General features: G+C 41.1%; 1 protein-coding gene across 2 annotated transcripts in view; it reads right to left on the reverse strand.

Annotated features, from left to right (window-relative positions):
• The window catches only part of drg2 (developmentally regulated GTP binding protein 2), a 37,358-nt gene extending 21,838 nt beyond the window's left edge, over positions 1 to 15,520 (reverse strand). The window contains exons 1-6 of one of the 2 annotated variants that reach the window (XM_041206415.1): positions 15,314 to 15,520; positions 11,036 to 11,196; positions 8,467 to 8,556; positions 6,078 to 6,138; positions 5,429 to 5,519; positions 436 to 508 (exon numbers count right to left, since the gene is read on the reverse strand). In XM_041206415.1, the coding sequence (XP_041062349.1) occupies positions 436 to 508; positions 5,429 to 5,519; positions 6,078 to 6,138; positions 8,467 to 8,556; positions 11,036 to 11,196; positions 15,314 to 15,377 (540 nt within the window). In that variant the 5' untranslated portion in view covers positions 15,378 to 15,520. The remainder of the gene's footprint in view (positions 1 to 435; positions 509 to 5,428; positions 5,520 to 6,077; positions 6,139 to 8,466; positions 8,557 to 11,035; positions 11,197 to 15,313) is intronic. The other variant, XM_041206414.1, reaches the window with a different exon arrangement.
• Positions 15,521 to 19,648: the final 4,128 nt, after the last annotated feature.

Here is a 19,648-nt window from a genome sequence, read left to right on the forward strand (position 1 = left end):
GATTTCCTTCTACAGGAATACTCTCATCTCCCTTTCAGGTCTTTGGCTCCCTCACTCTCACTTCCTCTTCAGGCCCATCGCTCGCTCTATTTTTATCTATATCTTTTTAGATATTCCTGACCCTGAGAGGCATGATAATATTGTAACTACAAGTTTTCCTGTCCTTTTTGGATGTCAAAAAGAACAAAACAACTTGTATTTATATTACACATTTAACATAATAAAACTACTAAAAAACACTTCATGAAAGGCAGAAAAGACAGTGAGGAGAGAATAATCTAGTTTATAAAATTTCATAAGTGAGAAAAACATTAGCAACCCTCAAAAACACAAGCCAAGAACAGAAATCATTTACAGGAATTAAAGTTAAAGATTCAAACTGATTAGCCCAAGTTCAACTTCAGAAAAATAAAGAACAAAAACTACGGCCCTCACCTTGAAGTAAATATTGGGCTTAGGCTTGTTCAGTCGGATTCCTACAGACTCCAACTCCTTTTCTAGTAAATTTCTAGGAGTGAAAACAGGAAGCACTGTTTCAGTTTATTCCCATAAACTATTTCAAAGTATTAAAAAAAATTAACTCTTTGTATCAATACAGAAAATAACAAATCCATTCTAAACATTGAACAGTAATAGTAAGCATGGGAACCTTTCTCTCCCTCACCACCTGGTGGGGGGGGGGGGGGGGAAGAGGAGAAGCGAGAGAGAGAGGGAGATGGGGAGAGAGAAAAAAGAGAAAGCAAAAATGCCTTTATATCATATCTTCTACAAACCAAGGATGCTGCAAAGTACTTTTTGAAGTATAGTTACTGTTGTAATGCAGGCAGGTAGTAGGGAAACAGCTTCCAGCTGCAGAACTCTTTTATTTAACAGTAGATCAATTTTAACTCAAATTTTGCTAATTACAAAATTGTTATTGGCAATTGCATTGGAAATAAGATAATGTTAAAATACAACCACAGAGTGTTATTCAAACAGTAGGTGTATGAATAGAGCTGATCTAATCCAAGATATATACAATAGCTAGTGGGTAAAAGAACAATTTGATGTGCTCAGCCATACTGACAAAAGGTCCCAAAGTTCAATCTCTAATTTGTGCTAAATTATCTGAAATCAACCAAAATGGCAATCAGGGTGCTTCAACTGGACTCCATAACTGAATTTTTAATCTATCTTTTCTCTTTCACATTCTACCAATATGTTAAATTTCAAGTATATTTTTGTCTTTTTTTGAGCTGCTTGAGAAGGGCACTGGCAGAGGGAGATAAAAACCTTAGGTAGAGAGCCCCTTTAACCTGTTTCTACTTGTCAGAGCCGAAGTGTCAGAGCCGAAGTGTGACGTCAAAGGAAAACAGGTTGGTGGGTATCTCTTCTGTGTCTCTTTTGATTGGCCAAGTGATTTAAATCAGGAGACATTATTACAGCTGAGTACAGTTAAGAAATACACTTTTAAAATACTTTTAATTAATTAGAGATGGCTGGGCAAGCGATGTGTTGCAGCTAGTATGTGGGAGCTGGTGGACGCCGGTGCGATCCATGGTGACCACATCTGCAGCAAGTGTTGGTTGCTCGAGGAACTTTGGCTCAGAGTTGATGAGCTGGAGTGCAAGCTGCAGACACTAACACATCAGGGAGGGGGAGAGTTACCCGTACACTGTTTTAGGAGACAGTCACACCCCTTAGATTAATTACGTCAAATTTGGGCCATGGTCAGGGACAGGAGGGTGTGACTGTGAGTGAGGCAGGTATGAGGATCCAGAATTTAGCTTTGGAGGAGCCTCAGCCAGTGCCCTTGTCCAATAGGTACAAGGGCAGACTGCAGGGAGGATGAGCGAACTGACCACAGCACCTTGCAGAGTGCCATTCAAGTGGGGGGAAGAAAAGAGAAATGTAGTAATAATAGGGGATAGCATAGTTAGGGGAATAGATACTGTTCTCTGCAGCAAAGACAGAGTCCCAAAGGCTGTGTTGCCTGCCTGGTGCCAAGGTTAAGGATCTCTCTTCTGGGCTGGAGAGGAACTTTGAGTGGGAGAGGAAAGATCCAGTTGTCATGGTCCATGTAGGTACCAATAACATAAGTAGGACTAGGAACTGAGTAGACTACGAGCAGCTCGGGGCTAAATTAAAAAGCAGAACCACAAAAGTAATAATCTCCGGATTATTACCTCAGCCATGTGTAAATTGGTGTAAGGTAAATAAGATTAGAGAGGTAAAAGCGTGGCTCAAAAATTGGTGTGGGAGAAATAGGTTCCGATTCATGGGGCACAGGCACCAGTACTGAGGAGGGGAGGGGCTGTTCTGTTGGGATGGGCTTCATTTAAGCCATGCTGGAACCAGTATTCTGGCGAACCATAAAACTAGGGTTGTAGATAGGACTTTAAACTAATTAGTGGAGCGGAGGGTTCAACTGAAGGGAAGTTTAAAAAATCAAAAAGAAACAAGAGAGCAGAGGTGCAGAATAGTGAAGAGGCGAATGATACTCAGTGTGACAGGAAGGGGCAGAAAATATAAGCAGAAGAGTGCAACAGAACTCAGAACCAGAGTGAGCAATAATGGTAAAAAGTTAAAGCTTAAGGCTCTTTATCTGAATGCATGCAGTATTTGTAACAAGATAGATGTGTTGATGGCACAAATAGAAATAAATGAATTTGACTTGATACCTATTAGAGATGTGGTTGCAGGGTGACCAGGACCGGGAATTCAATACTCAAGGGTCTTTGACATTCCGGAAAAATAGGCAAAAAGGAAAAGGAGGTGCGGTAGCTTTGTTAATAAAGGAAGGTATCAGTGCGGTGGTGAGCAGTGATATAGGTGCAACAGATCGTGATGTGGAATCAGTTTCGGTGGAAATAAGGAATAGCAAGGGGAAGAAGTCATGAGTGGGAGTTATCTATAGGCCCCCGAAGAGTTGCCTCACTGAAGGACAAAGTATAAATCGGGAAATTATGGAGGTGTGTAAGAAGGATGCTACAATTGTCATGGGTGATTTTAATCTGTACATTGACTGGACAAATCAGATTGGTAGGGGTAACACGGGAGATGAATTTGTAGAGTGCATCAGGGATTGTTTCTTGGAGCAATACTTGCAGAACCTATCTGGGAACAAGCTATTTTAGATTTAGTAATGTGTAATGAGGTGGAATTAATCAGAGATATTGTAGTTAAGGATCCTCTAGGGTGTAGCGGTCACAACATGATAAAATTTCAAATTCAGTTTGAGGGAGAGCAACATGGGTCTCAACCCAGTGTCCTCAACTTAAATGAGGGCAATCACAGAGATATGAAAAATGAGTTGTCTAAAATGGGCTGGGAAAATAGACTAAGGGGAAGGTCAGTGGCAGACATTTAAGCAGATATTTCATAACGTTCAACAAAAATTTATCCTGGTCAAAAAGGACTCGATGAGAAGGATGAACTACCTGTGGTTAACAAAAGTGGTCAAGGACAGTATCCAATCAAAAACTAAGGATTACAAAGCGGCAAAAACTTGTGGTAGGCCAGAGGATTGGGAATTTTTTAGGAACCAACAACAGATGACAAAAAAGCTAATAAAGAGAGAGAAAATTGATTATGAAAGTAAATCGGCAAGAAATACAAAAACAAACAGCATGAGCTTCTACATGTATATAAAAAGAGAGTGGTTAAAATGAATTTAGGACCCTTGGAGGATGTGACTAGAGAATTGGGGAACAGAGAAATGGCAGATAATTTAAACCAATATTTTGCATCGGTCTTCACAGTGGAGGACACTATAAACATCCCAAAGATATCAGATCAGCAAGGAGCTAAAGGGAGGAAAGATCTTGTAACAATCTCTATCACAAGGGTCAAATTATTTGACAAACTAATGGGAATAAAGGCAGACAAGTCGCCTGGACCTGATGGCCTGCATCCAAGAGTTTTAAAGGAAGTGGCTGCAGAGATAGTGGAGGCATTGGTCGAAATATTCCAGAGCTGACTGGATTCTGGGAGGGTTCCGGCAGATTGGAAAACTGCTAATGTAATGTCCCTGTTCAAGAAGGGGGAGACAAAAAGAAGGAAACTTTAAGCCAGTCAGCCTGACATTTTCCCAACGACAGATGTTAGAGTCCATTATTAAGAAAGAAATAGAAGGACATTTAGAAAAGCTTAACACAATCAAACAGAGTCAACATGGTTTTGTGAAAGGGAAATAACGTTTGGCAAATCTGTTGGAGTTCTTTGAGGACATAACAAGTAGAGTTGATAAAGGGGTACCTGTAGATGTAGTGTATTTGGATTTCTAGATGGCATTCGATAAGGTGCCACATAAAAGGTTATTGCACTAGATAGGAGCTCACGGTATTGGGGGTATTGGACAGAGAGTCAGGGTTAATGGGTCTTTTCAGGTTGGAAAGATGTAGCTAGTGGAGTGCCACAAAGATCAGTCCTAGGGCCTCAATTATTTACTATCTATATTAATGACTTGGAGGAGGGGACAGAGTGTAATGTATCCAAATTTGCTGATGAGACAAAAATAGGTGAGAGGGCATGTTGTGATGAGGACATAAGGAATCTGCAAGGGGATATCGATAGATAGAGTGGGCAAAAACTTGGCAGGTAAGAGTTTAATGTAGGAAAATGTGAGGTCATACACTTTGGTAGGAAGCAGCAAAAGGCAGAGTATTTAAATAGAGTCCAAAAGAGTGCAGCACAGGGGGATCTGGGTGTTCTAATGCATGAAACACAAAAAGTTAGCATGCAGGTGCAGCAAGTAATTAACAAGGCAAATGGAATTTTGGCCTCTATTGCGAGGGGGTTGGAGTTTAAAAATAGGAAAGTCTTGTTACAACTGTACAGGGTGTTGATGAGGCCGCACCTGGAGTACTGTGTACAGTTTTGGTCTCCATATTTAAGAAAGGATATACTGGCATTGGAGGCAGTTTAAAAGAGATTCACTAGGCTAATTCCTGGGATGAAGGGGTTGACTTATCAAAAACAGCTAAATTGGTTAGGCCTTTATTCATTAGAGTTTAGAAGAATGAGGGGTGATCTTATTGAAAAGTACAAGATTCTGAGGTGGCTCGACAGGGTAAATGTTGAGAAGATATTTCCACTAGTGGGGGAATCCCAAACTAGGGGACATAGTTACAGAATAAGGGGACACTCGTTTAAAACTGAGAAGGAATTTCTTCTCTCAGAGAATAGTGTATGTCTGGAATTCTCTACTCCAGAGAGTTGTGGAGGCTAGATCACTGAAAGTATTTAAAGAGGAGGTGGATGGACTTTTGAAATATTGGGGAGCTGAGGGCTATGAGGAACAGGCATGAAGAGGAGTTGAGGCCTGAGGCAGATCAGCCTTGATCTTGCTGAATGGCGGGGCAGGCTTGAGGGGCTGAATGGCCTACTTCTGCTCCTATTTCTTATGTTCTTATGGACATCTTTGCTACCTCCACATGTGCGCACACACCTTTGCACATCACCCTTTGTCGCATCCAGCATCATTATTACAACATCTGCTGTCCGAGCAACTGCAATCACCTGGCGGCCACGACCCTTACCTGTAACGAATTAGAAAAATATTTTAGCAATCTGTCACTCCAGTTAAACCTCAAAAACAAACTTGTGATTACTAGTTATTGTATTTCCTGAAATTTGGATGAGTTGCTGTTTTACAAGTTTATTTTCAAGAGGCAGCAGAGAGGAGAGAGGATTTCATAAGAGGAGAACACAAATTAATTTGCATTTATATAGCACCCCAAAGTAATTCACAGATAAAGTACTTTAAAGTGTAGTCATGGTCCTAATTTAGGGAATGTATAGCCACATACACCCATATTATCTATATTTCCAGAAGTCAGGACAACAAGAAGGTTCAACCAGACATTTGCATGGACGCCTCATTTAATTAAATTCCTACAAGAGCCATACCCATCCTGTGGAAAGGTGCTCTGCTCTTCCGTCATTCCCAGGGCCTTTCTCTCTCCTCCAAGCCAGAGGAAGACCGAGTGCAAAACCAGGATTGGAATTTGGAACACAAGATTTTTTTCAGACCCAAGCCTACACTCAAACCTTTCTGAGCAATTGCAAGCTCTCCAACCCAACAAAGAAATACAGACCTTGTGCTGCTCCTTCAATGATACCAGGCAGATCCAAAAGCTGAATGTTAGCTCCTTTGTGCTGCATTATAAAAAAATAAATAATTTTATTCCTATTTTTCAGCAAATAAAAATCTGCTCACAATAGTTTTGAGTTTTATTTTGTGGACACAAAGATTTTTCTCAGCTTTATTTAAATTAAGGTATTTAATGTTTCTATTCTGATTTCTTGACTCAGAAGCTAACAGAGGTGGCAGACAATCTGCAACACAGAAGGTCCAGTTCCAGACTCCCTAGCCACTCTGTTTCATGTCTGCCTGTGCAGAAATGCACAAGTCCACGATGCCTCACTTTCCAATCTCCAACCCCACTGATGAGGAAGTTCCCAAGTTCCACCTATTCTCTATGGTACAACACATTGGAACTCAATAGTATACATCTACACAAATCCTCCTAGTTCCTCCAGCCCAACAAGTACTATGATGACATTTTCTGAAATTCTCTTGGCTGTTTATGTCATGTGAAGATTCAAATGAGCATCACGGAAGCAAAGGATGGAAGCTTGTGGTGTCACCAAGTTTGGATCATTAGGACAGGAGTTCCGTTTAGCTCCTTGAGCCTATGCTGCCATTCAATGAGACTATAGTTGATATAGGACCCAACACCAGATAATACCTGCACTTGCCCCATATCTCTTAATAACTTTGATGGATTTTTGTTAACCAATCTCAGATTTAAAATTAACAAATGATCATGCATCAATTATCAAGTTCCAAACTTCTTCCATGCTACGCATGGTGATTCTTAATTTCAGTTCTGAAAGAGCTGGCTCTAATTTTTAAAAGTATGCTCCTAGTCTTGGACTCCCCAACCAGCAGGAAGAGTTTCTTTCTACCTTCCCAATATGCGCCTCTTAATACCTTAAAAACCTTGATCAAGTCACTTAACCGTCTAAATTCCACAGAATACAACCCTAGTTTGTGTAATCTCTCCTCAGTTTAACCCCTGGAGCCCAGGGACCATTCTGAACATTTTGGATCAAATGCTAAACCGGGCAAGAGTTGAGCTTGATTCACAAAATACATTAAGCCACAAATAAAAGGTCTTGTTTAAGAAATCTTTTAAAAAAAGGATTAACTTCAAACAATATTTATGAACAGACATGTTATGCAAATAAAATACAAAAGAAATCCTTAACTACTCGACTGTACAGCTGGGTTTTATTTCCTATTTAAAGCACTTGAAGAAACTAGGAATCTTCAAGTACTTGCTTAGCTTAAACAGATTTCAACTGACAAAAAAAATCAGTCAACATAACATTTTTGTTTATATTTGTGCAGTTATTCAAATATATGTACAAAAATGAATCAACACATAGAAGATAAAACTAGACAAATTATGATTTATTTTTGCTAAATAAATACTGCTATAAAATCTAATACATAACTCATCTCTTCTAATTTTAGGAAAACTGCAAAATGTTCAATGATTGAAGCACCAGAAATAGGTCCAACCAGAGCTGCAACCCCATAAGCATGATATTCTCCTGAAGGCTTAGCTGGCAAACATCAACTTAGAACCAAGCCATATGGATCCACTAGTCATTTACCTTATTCTTGTTTCAGGAATCCAAGCTTGTTCTGTATTGACTAGAAAGGTCCCCAATTCGAGCCCTAGTCTGTGCCAAGTTAGCTGATCTCAGCAAGGGTAACAGTAGATCCGGGCTAAAGGGGATTGTTTTGGGTGGGAGGGGGTGGGGATAGAGAAGGGAAATCAGACCAGTGACTCCATCTTGAAAAGGTATGTATGGACAATGAGTAGACAAGAGTGTGGCATGGTCTGAGTACTAAACCCTCCCCGAACAGAGACAATAAGCCTGCTTCTAGCCTCAAAAACAAAGCTAGCAATGGGAGCCACAATCATGAACAAGTGTCTGCATCATTCAGAAAAGGTCAAAGGGAGAAGATCAATGGAAGAAACCTCTTGCTAACCTGCGCATTCATAACTTGGAGCAAATTACTTAGTGCTTTGTAACAGAGGAAACAAAAAAGGGTGTAACAAAAACAGCATAGAAACAGAGCATAACTGCATGACAGCTCAAAGGAAGTGATCCGAGGGAGCACACCAAGTGCTCCAAAATACGGTAAATAGCATTTATGACTGTCTAGTTGTGATTAAATCTATATTCATTTCTAAAACAAGCAGTTGAACTCCACAAATAACTGAGGCTTGGAGCTTAAAAAAACCTCATCTAGTTATAATTTGAACACAAAGAATAATATACAGTCTCCTGTCAAGGCCAGCAGCAAAGCACAACAGCAACTACAGTCCAGTCTCATGCACACAAATATCCAGTACAGTTTAATCTTACTAAGGTCAGCATAAATAAACAGGTAAGAGAATTTCTCACCTCTATGACACCTGGGATACAGGTAAGGGTTGTGAATTCATACGAAGCTGCTTCACTTGCAGTGGAAGTCATCAAACTCAAGAATGTGGACTGAAAGACAAATATTTGCCACAACTCAAGTGCAAGCTCATCACAACAGAGAGCATCAATGTTTCAATTTAAGATAGTTTAACTAGCAATATTTAGCTTATTTTTCTAGGTTCCTATGCAGTTTTTAAAAATATATGTATTTGATTTTTCTCTTTGTAGTCCAGTTTCCCCAGGGGTTAGAGTTGGCGCTGCTTGTAAGTAGAGGGGACCTGGGATATTCCCATATATCAGGCAACAGCATTTTATTAACCTCTCAAATAATTCAAAGCACTTAATGTGCAAGGAATTATTTCGTAAATTATTTAATGACATCAAGGGGTCTTTAATACACATTTCAACCATTGGAAATGGTAGGAGTTCAACGTACAGGTAGAATACCTCAAAACCAGATACCCAAAAACCGGCGGTGTCCAAAAACCGGACATTTTTTTCATGCACTCCAATGAATTTTGACCCTACCCTGCCCAGCTTGGAAAAGTTTGGCGAGTTGCCGAGTTTTTCATATGCCCGACGTTTCCCATGCTCTAGCAAACCTTGACCCCACCCGACCCAGTGCAGGTGTGGCAGAGATGGTTGAACTCACTCAGCAAGAACAGAAGACTCTTGCAGAATCCAATGAGGTACAATATTTAGCCATGTATTGTACTTGGAATCAGGACAAATGCCTATTCTTGCTAAAATATTGAGTTTTGATGCCATTAAGGCCACCCAATAGGAGCCCACAAGCTTAAATTCAAACACTGCACTTCATTCCCAATAGCCTTTAAGCTCCAGGGGCACTGGTAGCCTTCTTGCAGCTGGCCCAAGTCAGTTCAAAGGAAGTTATTAAAGAGTGCTGTACAACCTTGCATGAATAAAAAAACAAATAGTTTTCAGTTACAACCCAAAGTATTTTTAAACATTTGTCTGATTGATCTTTTCTCATTTTAAACAGGTAAACTGATGTAGGGAAGTGGGGGAGTCATGAAAGAGCTATTAAATCCAAAGAAGTGAATTAATATTAGCAGCGACATGGTCATTAACATAAAATGCTTTGCAATCATATCATTTGGCTTTCCTGCATCCCTTATTCACTGAATTAAGAGTTAATTCACTGAATTAAGAATTAATTTGAATAAAGGCGTTTTGATTTTTTTTCTCAAACTGGCAAGTTTCCAAATCCAGCACAGGCTCAGCCCCAAGGTTGCTGGATTTGAGGTACTCTATGTGTAGTGCTTTATCTGAATGACAGAAGCTCTGATGATAATGTGAAGCACAAAATTCTGATGACGAGGCAATAGCGCTACCACATATGCCAAGTTGACGGGTATACAAACACATGTGTACAACATTTTATTGTGACCAAGAATAAGCAAGCTCAATGGTATTCAAAGTTTACATTGTCAAAGGCTAATGCATTTGCTGCCAAATTTTCATAGAACCCTAAATATATCTGGGCATTTACTGGTGACTCACAACCTTCTTTTATTATCATGCTTTTCAATTTCATAGTCACTGGCAGCAAGCATTGTGTACAATCCTCTCTTCACTGAGATGATACCACTGTGAAACTCTACACAAAATAACCACTTCCTCACTGACTCTAGCAGGTGCCATTAAGGCACAAAGACATGAACAAAATACTAAGAAACTCCAGAAAGTACAGACAGGTCTATGTACATTTAGGTTCATGTGGCCTTTTATTATAAAACACACCCCTTTTTCAAAGTGAAATGTCAGATTACTACAGTAATCAACGTTGTTTTGATGACCAATGTTTTCAATGATGATATATAAGCTCCTTTACAAAGGGGGTGATGGCAACTGAGCAGGAAACAGAGGAGAGGTTACTGAAGTTGACTGAAGCCGTGACCAAAGTAAGGGAGACTTGTGGCAAGGTAGAATGATTTAAAAAGAATTCTGGGGTGCAGGGAGTGTTTCCCCATCTATATCTTGCAGCCCAGCTTTTGTGCTCTGACAATCTAGAAGCCCATGGAATTGGCCAGGAAAAAGAGACATGGATCTAAGCTGGGAGAGCACTTTAAAGCCCATTTAAAATGTAACTGCAGCTGTTAAAACTTGGTATTAGGAGGGGGAAAAATCCTTGAACAATCCCTAAAGCTCCTTCATTATACAGAGGAAGTTGCATGGGATTTTCTATTGCAGCAGGAGCCATAAATAATGTATTTTGTAGCCATGGTCATGTCACATGATAATTAAGGACAAGAAGTAATGTTTAAACTTGCACACACTGGGAAAAAAATTGAAACCAAAATAGGAATAGCAACTTGAAATATAGCAGGTGAAGTTTTGGGTGTGATCCTAAAAAAATACAACCTATTCATTGTATATTTCAGGTGCTGATTGAACAGCTGTGTATTTCCACCATTTACTCTAGCTTGTCCCACTAATCCTTTACAGCTCATGCTTGTCAAGCAGCTAGTATGATTACTGTGAAGAGAATGAGAACTATTAATATGTCAACTTAACTTGTTCTTACCTTACCCACGGAAGGGAATCCAATCAATGCTACCCTGGCATCTCCCGATTTCATCACATCAAAGCCTTCTCCTTTTGATCCTGTAGATTTCGAGGGTTCCAACAGCTGGGCTCTGTACTTAGCAAGCTTGGCCTTCAACAAGCCTAGATGGTATTCAGTGGCTGTAAAACACCAATCATATCAGTGATATATACAGTTGTGTTGTCAACAGACTTATTTAGCAGAGTGATCCCAATATACTATAGAGAAAAAATGGACAACTCCAAGATAATATGTATTGTGCATAATACTCTCAACCCCTTCCCTCAAATCGTTCCACTATCAGAGACAGATCTGTAAAAAACCATAATTCACTAACATTCTACGCTCAAAACGTTAACTCCAAATGCAAGCCAAACTTAGAATGAAGAAACCACAGACTATACCATCACCTTTAAGTCGTACGCCATCATGACTTGGACATGTAATGCTGTTAGATACACACAATATTCATGGTACAATATAAACTGACAGAGTGTATAGAATGTTATGTTAAAGGGTGCATCTAGTATATGGAGTATATTACATATAACTTACATTAATACGTAGGATATTTTACATATTGTCTATATAGTATGCAGGGTCTATTATATACTGTGTATAACCATATATACAGTGTATACAGAATGTCAGATGGACTGTATAGTGTATATGATGTCTAACGTCCTTCAGCCTCACAGACTCCTGTTTAATTGTATATCATTTGTTTAATTATAGGCAGGTGGAGGGCATTAATTGAGGTTTCACTTGAGAGGCATTTACTGAAACTGTCATGGGGTTGAGTTAAGAAGTGTATACTTGTAATGTTTAATTATGTAAATACATACAAGGCAGTAAATATTAGCTTCTGCATCATCCTTCACAACTGGCTTTCCGGAATAGAATAATCCTGACAATGCTGCACTCCTCTTATTACTTAGTCAATTATGTACTTAATTTATCAACATCCCTTTAATACCACGCTTCCATTTTCTCAGTATGTATGTTATATGGTTCTTTACCAATGCCTTTCCAAAGTTCACATCTACATCTACAATACCACCATCATCAATTCTTTGTTACTTTATCAAGGACAGTCAGGTTAGTCAGACACCATTTCACTTTTAACAAATTCACACAGAATCATGCAATCTTATAGGAGAAGGATATTCAGCCTGTCGAGCCTGCTCCACCATTCAATTAGATCGTGGCTGATCATCTACCTCAACACCACTTTCCCACACTATCTCCATATCCATTGATGTCATTACTCTCCAGAAATCTATCAATTTCTGTTTTGAACATGCTCAATGATTGAGCTTCCACAGCCCACTGGGGTAGAGAATTCCAAAGATTCACCACCCTTTGTGAAGAAATTCCTCAATATCTCAGTCTTAAATGGCCTACAACTTATCCTGAGATTATGTCCCCTGGTTTTAGACTCATCAGCCAAGAGTAACATCTTATCATCCACTCTTTTAAGCCCTGTAAGAATTTTGTAAGTTTCAATGAGGTTACCCCTCATTCTTCAAAACTCTAGGGAATACAGACCCAGTCTCTCCATCCCAGAGATTAATCTGGTGAACCTCTGTTGCACCCCCTATGGCAAGTATATCCCTGCTTAGGTAGGGGGACCAGAACTGTGCACAATACTCCAGGTGAGGTCTCGCCAAGGCCCCATGCAACTACAGCAAGACATCTTTACTCCTGTACTCAAATCCCCTTGTGAAGACAAACATACTATATGCCTTCCTAATTGCTTGCTGCAATTGTATGCTAACCTTTAGTGACCCATGAACAAGGATACCTAGGCCCCTGTGGACACAGATGATGTGTCCCTTATGTCACAGAGGTGGTGATTTGGCCTTTCATGCCTGACTATTCCTAGTTTCTACGAATGAGATTTTGTCTTTGACAATGGTCTCTCAATTTTCCCACCAACGATGTGAGATTGATGGGTCCGTATTTTCAGGTTTATCCTTTCCCCCTTTTTCAAAAAGGTATGTAATATTTGCAATCCTCCAGTCCTCTGGCATCACTCTCACATACAGTAACAGAGTGGCTCTAAGAATGGACTCGTAATCCAGAGGCCTGGAATAATCCCATCACGGAAGCTAGAGAATTTAAATTCAGTTAATTGAATTTTTAAAATCTAGAAATAAAAAGTTAGCAACAATGACCATAAATCAACCTGACTTGTAAAAATCTATCTGGTACTGTCAATTCAGGCAGGATATCTGTCCTCACCCAGCCTGGCCTATGTGTGACTCCACACAGCAAAGTAATTGAATCTTCACTGCCCTGTGAAATGGCCTAACAAGCCACTCGGATGGACCAAAGTACTTGTAGTAGTTTAAGGCAATGGCTCACCACCAGGGGAATTAGGCAAGGGCAAATGTTGGCTTTGCCAACAACACCCATACCCCAAGAATGGATATAAAAAATATATCTCCCATAACAGCAGGCTATTGAAAGGTTGTGGTCAGAGCTTCCCTCAGAAACAGAGGACGGATCAGGCTGAGTAATGCCGACCTCTTAAAACCTCTTTTCTATGTATTTTTATTCTATCCAATATCACTACTAGCCCCTCTACTTCAAGATTTTGGTCTTTTGTGAAGACAGATGCAAAGTACTGATTCAGTACTTCAGTCATGTCCTGTGCTTCTACAAGGTGATTTCTTTGGCCCAAATCGGCCCACCATTCCTTTAAATTTAATGTTTATTGAAAGCTTTGTGGATTCCCCTTTATTTTACCAGTTAATCTTTTTTCAGACTTTTTTCCCATCTGATATATTTGAAAAAAATTTCCCCTGTACTCTCTACCTGCATTGACTGTATTCTTTACCCAACATGTCATAAATCTTTATGTTTTAATTTAACCTCCATTTCCTTTGTCATCCAAGGAGCTCTAGATTTGAACCCCCCACTGCCCATATTTCCCCCGATTGGTGTGTACCTGAATTATCCCCACACTGAAGCTCCACTGTTGCTGTATAAATGCAACCCTAACCAATCTTTGAATTTAGACTGCCTGCATTAGATCCCTTCTCAAAACACTGACACTGACTTTTTGCAGTAAGATATTTTCATCATTGATTTGTCTCTTTCCATACCTACTTTAAACCTAATTTCATTATTATTATTGTCCAGACGTTCTCACAATGCAACACACACGACCTGCCCACTTTATCTCAGAGCCATATTCAGCACCTCTTTCTTCTCTGTTGGACTAGAAATGCACTGATTAGAGTTCTCCTGTATACATCTGAGGAATTCTTCACCCTCCTTGCTCTTAACTTTTAGCATTCTAAATCAAGAAATTGATTTATTGCTCTACCATTATTGCTCTATTTCACGTAAAATTCTCAAATTTGCTTCCATATCTCCTTCTCATTATTTTATACTAAACTCTAACCAAGTAGATTCAGTCTTTGAACACTTTAGCATATCACCCTCAGCAGAACTGTTATCCTATCCTGGAACAATACTCCTACTTTCCCTCACATGTCTTCTTCCCTTCCTAAATACTTTGAAGCCAGGAATGTTTAGTAGCCATTTCTGTCCATGTTTAAACCAAATCTCTGCGACAGGACCATAAATATTGTCATGTGGCAACCTGTGCCTCTATGTAATCAACCTCACTTGCAGCCCTGGTGTACGAGGGCGAGGGGAGACAATGCATTTCACATTGTGGAAGGGAGTAGGAGATGTTGTACATGGGGGGGGGGGGGGGGGGGATATATACAGTTACCGCTGGGGGGGGGGTGGTGTACATGGTGACGGGGTACAGTGTCCAGTGGCGGAGAGGGGGTGTACAGTGTCCAGTGGGGGAGGGAGGGAGTACAGTGTCCAGAGGGGGAGGGGGAGTACAGTGTCCAGTGGGGGAGGGGATGTGTGTAGTGTCCAGTGGGGGAGGGGGTGTGTGTACAGTGTCCAGTAGGGGAGGGTGTGTGTGTACAGTGTCCAGTGGGGGAGGGGGTGTGTGTACAGTGTCCAGTGGGGGAGGGGGTGTACAGTCTCTGGTGGGGCAGAGGGGGTGTGTGTACAGTGTCCAGTGGGGGAGGCTGTGTCCAGTGAAAGAGGGGGAGTGTACAGTGTCCAGTGAGGGAGGGGGTGTAGTGTCCAGTGGGGAGGGAGTGTACAGTGTCCGGGGGCGGGGGGAGGTGAAGTACAGTGTCCAATGGGGGAGGGGGGTGTACAGTGGGGGAGGGGGTCGGGCGGAGCGGGGGGAGGGTTCTTTATTTTTATCGGGACCTTTACCTTTGTTTTTCTGGGTCCGGGAGATCTCTTTCTCGATTTCCGAGATTTTCTCTAAAATCCCCATGCCTGCGGGATTTTAGCTGAATGTATTTTTTCTGAGAAACTAGCCGAATGTTCTCCCAGATTCTGGAAACTTCCCGCGTGGACGACCCAGGAATCGGAATCGGAACCGGAATCGGAATCTGACCTCGGTGTAACCTGGAAAATGTCTCTCTGGTCATTGACGCAGAGACTTTGGTTCCGAGATCTTCGACTCAAACATCTCATCTTCAAGCACTCCCTTTTCCTTGTGCACCATGACGTATCTTTATCATTTAACCTTCTCCGCTCTTGAATCTATCCCGATCTTCTTTTTAAACATCTTTTGTTCCGCCTGAAGAGTCATGTTGGACTTGAAACGTTAACTTTATTTCCCTGGAAAAACTCAGCAGGTCTGGCAGCATCGGCGGAGAAGAAAAGAGTTGACGTTTCGAGTCCTCATGACCCTTCGACAGAACTGAGTGAATCTAAGGAGAGGTGGTTTAAGGTGGGGGGGGGTGGGGTGGGTGTGGTTGTAGGGACAAGCAAGCAGTGATAGGAGCAGATAATCAAAAGATGTCACAGACAAAAGAACAAAAGACCCACAGTCATTGGCAGGGCCCTCAACCGTGTCCGGCCCATCTCCCGCGCATCCGCCCTCACGCCTTCTCCTCCCGCCCAGAAACATGATAGGGTCCCCCTTGTCCTCACTTATCACCCCACCAGCCTCCGCATTCAAAGGATCATCCTCCGCCATTTCCGCCAACTCCAGCATGATGCCACCACCAAACACATCTTCCCTTCACCCCCCCTGTCGGCATTCCGTAGGGATCGTTCCCTCCGGGACACCCTGGTCCACTCCTCCATCACCCCCTACTCCTCAACCCCCACCTATGGCACCATGAAGGGGCAGGTGTTGCATCTTTTGCGTGGGCATGGGGTGGTGCCAAAGGAGGGGGTTGAGGAGTAGGGGGTGATGGAGGAGTGGACCTTCACTTCCTCTCTCCTCACCGTCCAAGGGCCCAAACACTCCTTTCAAGTGAAGCAGCATTTCACTTGCATTTCCCCCAACTTAGTCTACTGCATTCGTTGCTCCCAATGCGGTCTCCTCTACATTGGAGAGACCAAACGTAAACTGGGCAACCGCTTTGCAGAACACCTGCGGTCTGTCCGCAAGAATGACCCAAACCTCCCTGTCGCTTGCCATTTTAACACTCCACCCTGCTCTCTTGCCCACATGTCTGTCCTTGGCTTGCTGCATTGTTCCAGTGAAGCCCAATGCAAACTGGAGGAACAACACCTCATCTTCCGACTAGGCACTTTACAGCCTTCCGGACTGAATATTGAATTCAACAACTTTAGGTCTTGAGCTCCCTCCTCCATCCCCACCCCCTTTCTGTTTCCCCCTTCCTTTTGTTTTTTTCCAATAAATTATATAGATTTTTCTTTTCCCACCTATTTCCATTATTTTTAAATATTTTTAAATCTTTTATGCTCTCCCCACCCCCACTAGAGCTATACCTTGAGTGCCCTACCATCCATTCTTAATTAGCACATTCGTTTAGATAATATCACCAATTTAACACCTTTGCGTCCTTTTGTTCTGTTGTTTGTGACATCTTTTGATGATCTGCTTCTATCACTGCTGGTTGGCCCTACAACCACACCAACCCCCTCCACTTCTCTCTCTCTCTCTCCCCCCGCCCCCCCACACACACACCTTAAACCAACTTATATTTCAACTCTTTCTTGGACTCGAACTCAAGTTCTGTCGAAGGGTCATGAGGATTCGAAACGTCAACTCTTCTTCTCCGCCAATGCTGCCAGACCTGCTGAGTTTTTCCAGGTAATTCTGTTTTTGTTTTGAATTTCCAACATCTGCAGTTTTTTTGTTTTTAACTTTATTTCTCTCTCCACAGATGCTGCCAGACCTACCGAGTTTTTTTTAGCACTTTATTGCAGATATCCAGCAACCACAGCATTTTGCTTTTATTTTAACCTAGTTTTATCCTCCATTGACATTTTTTTATATACTAGTCTGTTTTCCTTTAAATTCGATAAGTTTTTAATCTCAGTTCTCATTTTTGGAAGATCCTGTCACAATTACTATGACCATGTGTTATATCTTCACCTTTCATTCAAGTGACAATCCTGAAACTTTGCTTGTCAATTTCCTGACATACGAGCAATCTTTCACTCTTCGTTAAAATCCTTAATGATTTTGAAAACCACAGTATTGTCTTCCGTCAATCTCTGTTCAAATGAGTCCATAATGTAAGATTTAAATACTAACTAGATTTTCTTAGTCTCAGGAGGCTAGTTTGCATTTAAAGTATTTAGCAAACATTTTGTTTGAACATTTGTTGTATTCATTCATAAGTGATCTTGTGCTTCACGAAATTATGGTGTAGAAGGAGGCCATTTGGCCCATCATGTCTGCAATGACTCAGCATTTTAACTTAGTGCTAATCTCCTGCCTTTTCCCCATAATCCTGCACATTGATTCTATTTAAATGATCATCCAATGCCCTCTTGAATGCCTCAATTGAACCTGCCTCCATCACACTTCCAGGCAGTGCATTCCAAACCATACCTACTCGCTGCATGAAAAAGTTTTTTCTCACCTCACATTTGCTTCTTTTGCAAAACACTTTAAAACAGTGCCCTGTGGTTCTTGATCCTTTTATGAGTGGGAACAATTTCTCTCTATCTACTCTGTCCAGACACCTCATGATTTTGAAAACTTCTATCAAGTCTCCTCTTAGCCTTCTCCTCTCCAAGGAAAGCAGTCCCAACTTCTCCAATCTTTCCTTATAACTAGTCTCATCCCTGGAACCATTCACTTAAACCTCTTCTGCACTCTCTCCAATGCATTCACATCCTTCCTATGGTGTGGCACCCAGAACTGTAAACACTACTCCAACTGAGGCCTAACCAGTGTCTTATATAAGTTCATCATAACCTCCCTGCTTGAGAAACAGCTCTACCTGTCCTGCTTCCTTTAATGACTTATGTACATATACACCCAAGTCTCTTTGCTCCTGCACACCCTTATACTGTCTCTCCATGTTCTCTGTACTGAAGTGCATCACCTCACAACTCTCTGCATTGAACTTTATCTGCCAACTCCACTAATGTCATTGTTCTATTGAAGTTCTAAACTGTCCTCCTCACAGTTTACAATTCTCCCAAGTTTTGTGTCATCCGTAAGCTTTGAAATTGTCCCCCGCACACCAAGATCTTTATCATTTATGTATATCAGGAAAAGCAAGGGTCCCAATGCCGACCCCTGGAGAGCTCCATACAAACTTTCTTCCAGCCTGAAAAATACCCATTAACCTTTATCTCTGTTTCCTATCCATCAGGCAATTTTGTATCCACGTTGCTACTGTCTCTTTTATTCCATGACCTATAACTTTCTTCACAAGTCTGTTGTGTGGCACTGTAATGAACACCTTTTGGAAGTCCATATGCACATCAAAGGCCTTGCCCTCATCAACCGTCTCCGTTACCTCTTCAAAAAACTCCAGATTTGACATGATTTTCCTTTATAACAAATCTGTGCTGATTCTTCTGAATTAATCCACAATTTTTCAAGTGATTATTAATTCTATCCCGAATAATTATTTCTAGAAGTTTCCATTATTTCTATAAGTTTCCCCACCATCGAAGTTAAACTGACTGGTCTGTAATTGCAGGGCAGATCTTTACAGCCTTTTTTGAACCAGGACGTAATGTTTGCAATTTTCCAGTCCTCCAGCATGTACCCCAAATCCAGAGAACAATGAAAGATTATTGCCAATTTCCACTCTCACTTCCTTTAATATTCTTGGATGCACTCATCCGATCCCGGTTCCTTATCACTTTTAAGTACCAACAGCTTTTCCAATACCCCCTCATCAATTTTAAACCCTTCTAGTGACTGAGTTTCCTCCTCTGTCACCATGGCTTGGGCAGCACCTGCCTCGTAGTTAACGACAGATGCAAACTATTCATTTAACACCTCAGCCCTGCCTCTTGCCTCTATGTGTAAATCCCTTTTTTGATCCTTAATTGGCCCTACTACTCCCTTTACCGCCTCTTTACTATTGATATGCTTATAGAATACTTTGAGATTTCCTTTCATGTTAGCTGCCAGTCTTTTTTCATAATCCCTCTTTGCTTCTTGTATTTGCTTTTTCACATCCCTTCTGTATTCAGCTTGGTTCTCAATTGTATTTGCTACTTGACACCTGTTGTAAGCACACTTTTTCTTCTTCAACTTAATTTCTATCTCCTTTGTCATCCAGGGAGCTCTGAATTTATTTGTCCTACCCT

The sequence above is a fragment of the Carcharodon carcharias genome, chromosome 15 (assembly GCF_017639515.1).
Source record: "Carcharodon carcharias isolate sCarCar2 chromosome 15, sCarCar2.pri, whole genome shotgun sequence".
NCBI lineage: Eukaryota > Metazoa > Chordata > Chondrichthyes > Lamniformes > Lamnidae > Carcharodon > Carcharodon carcharias.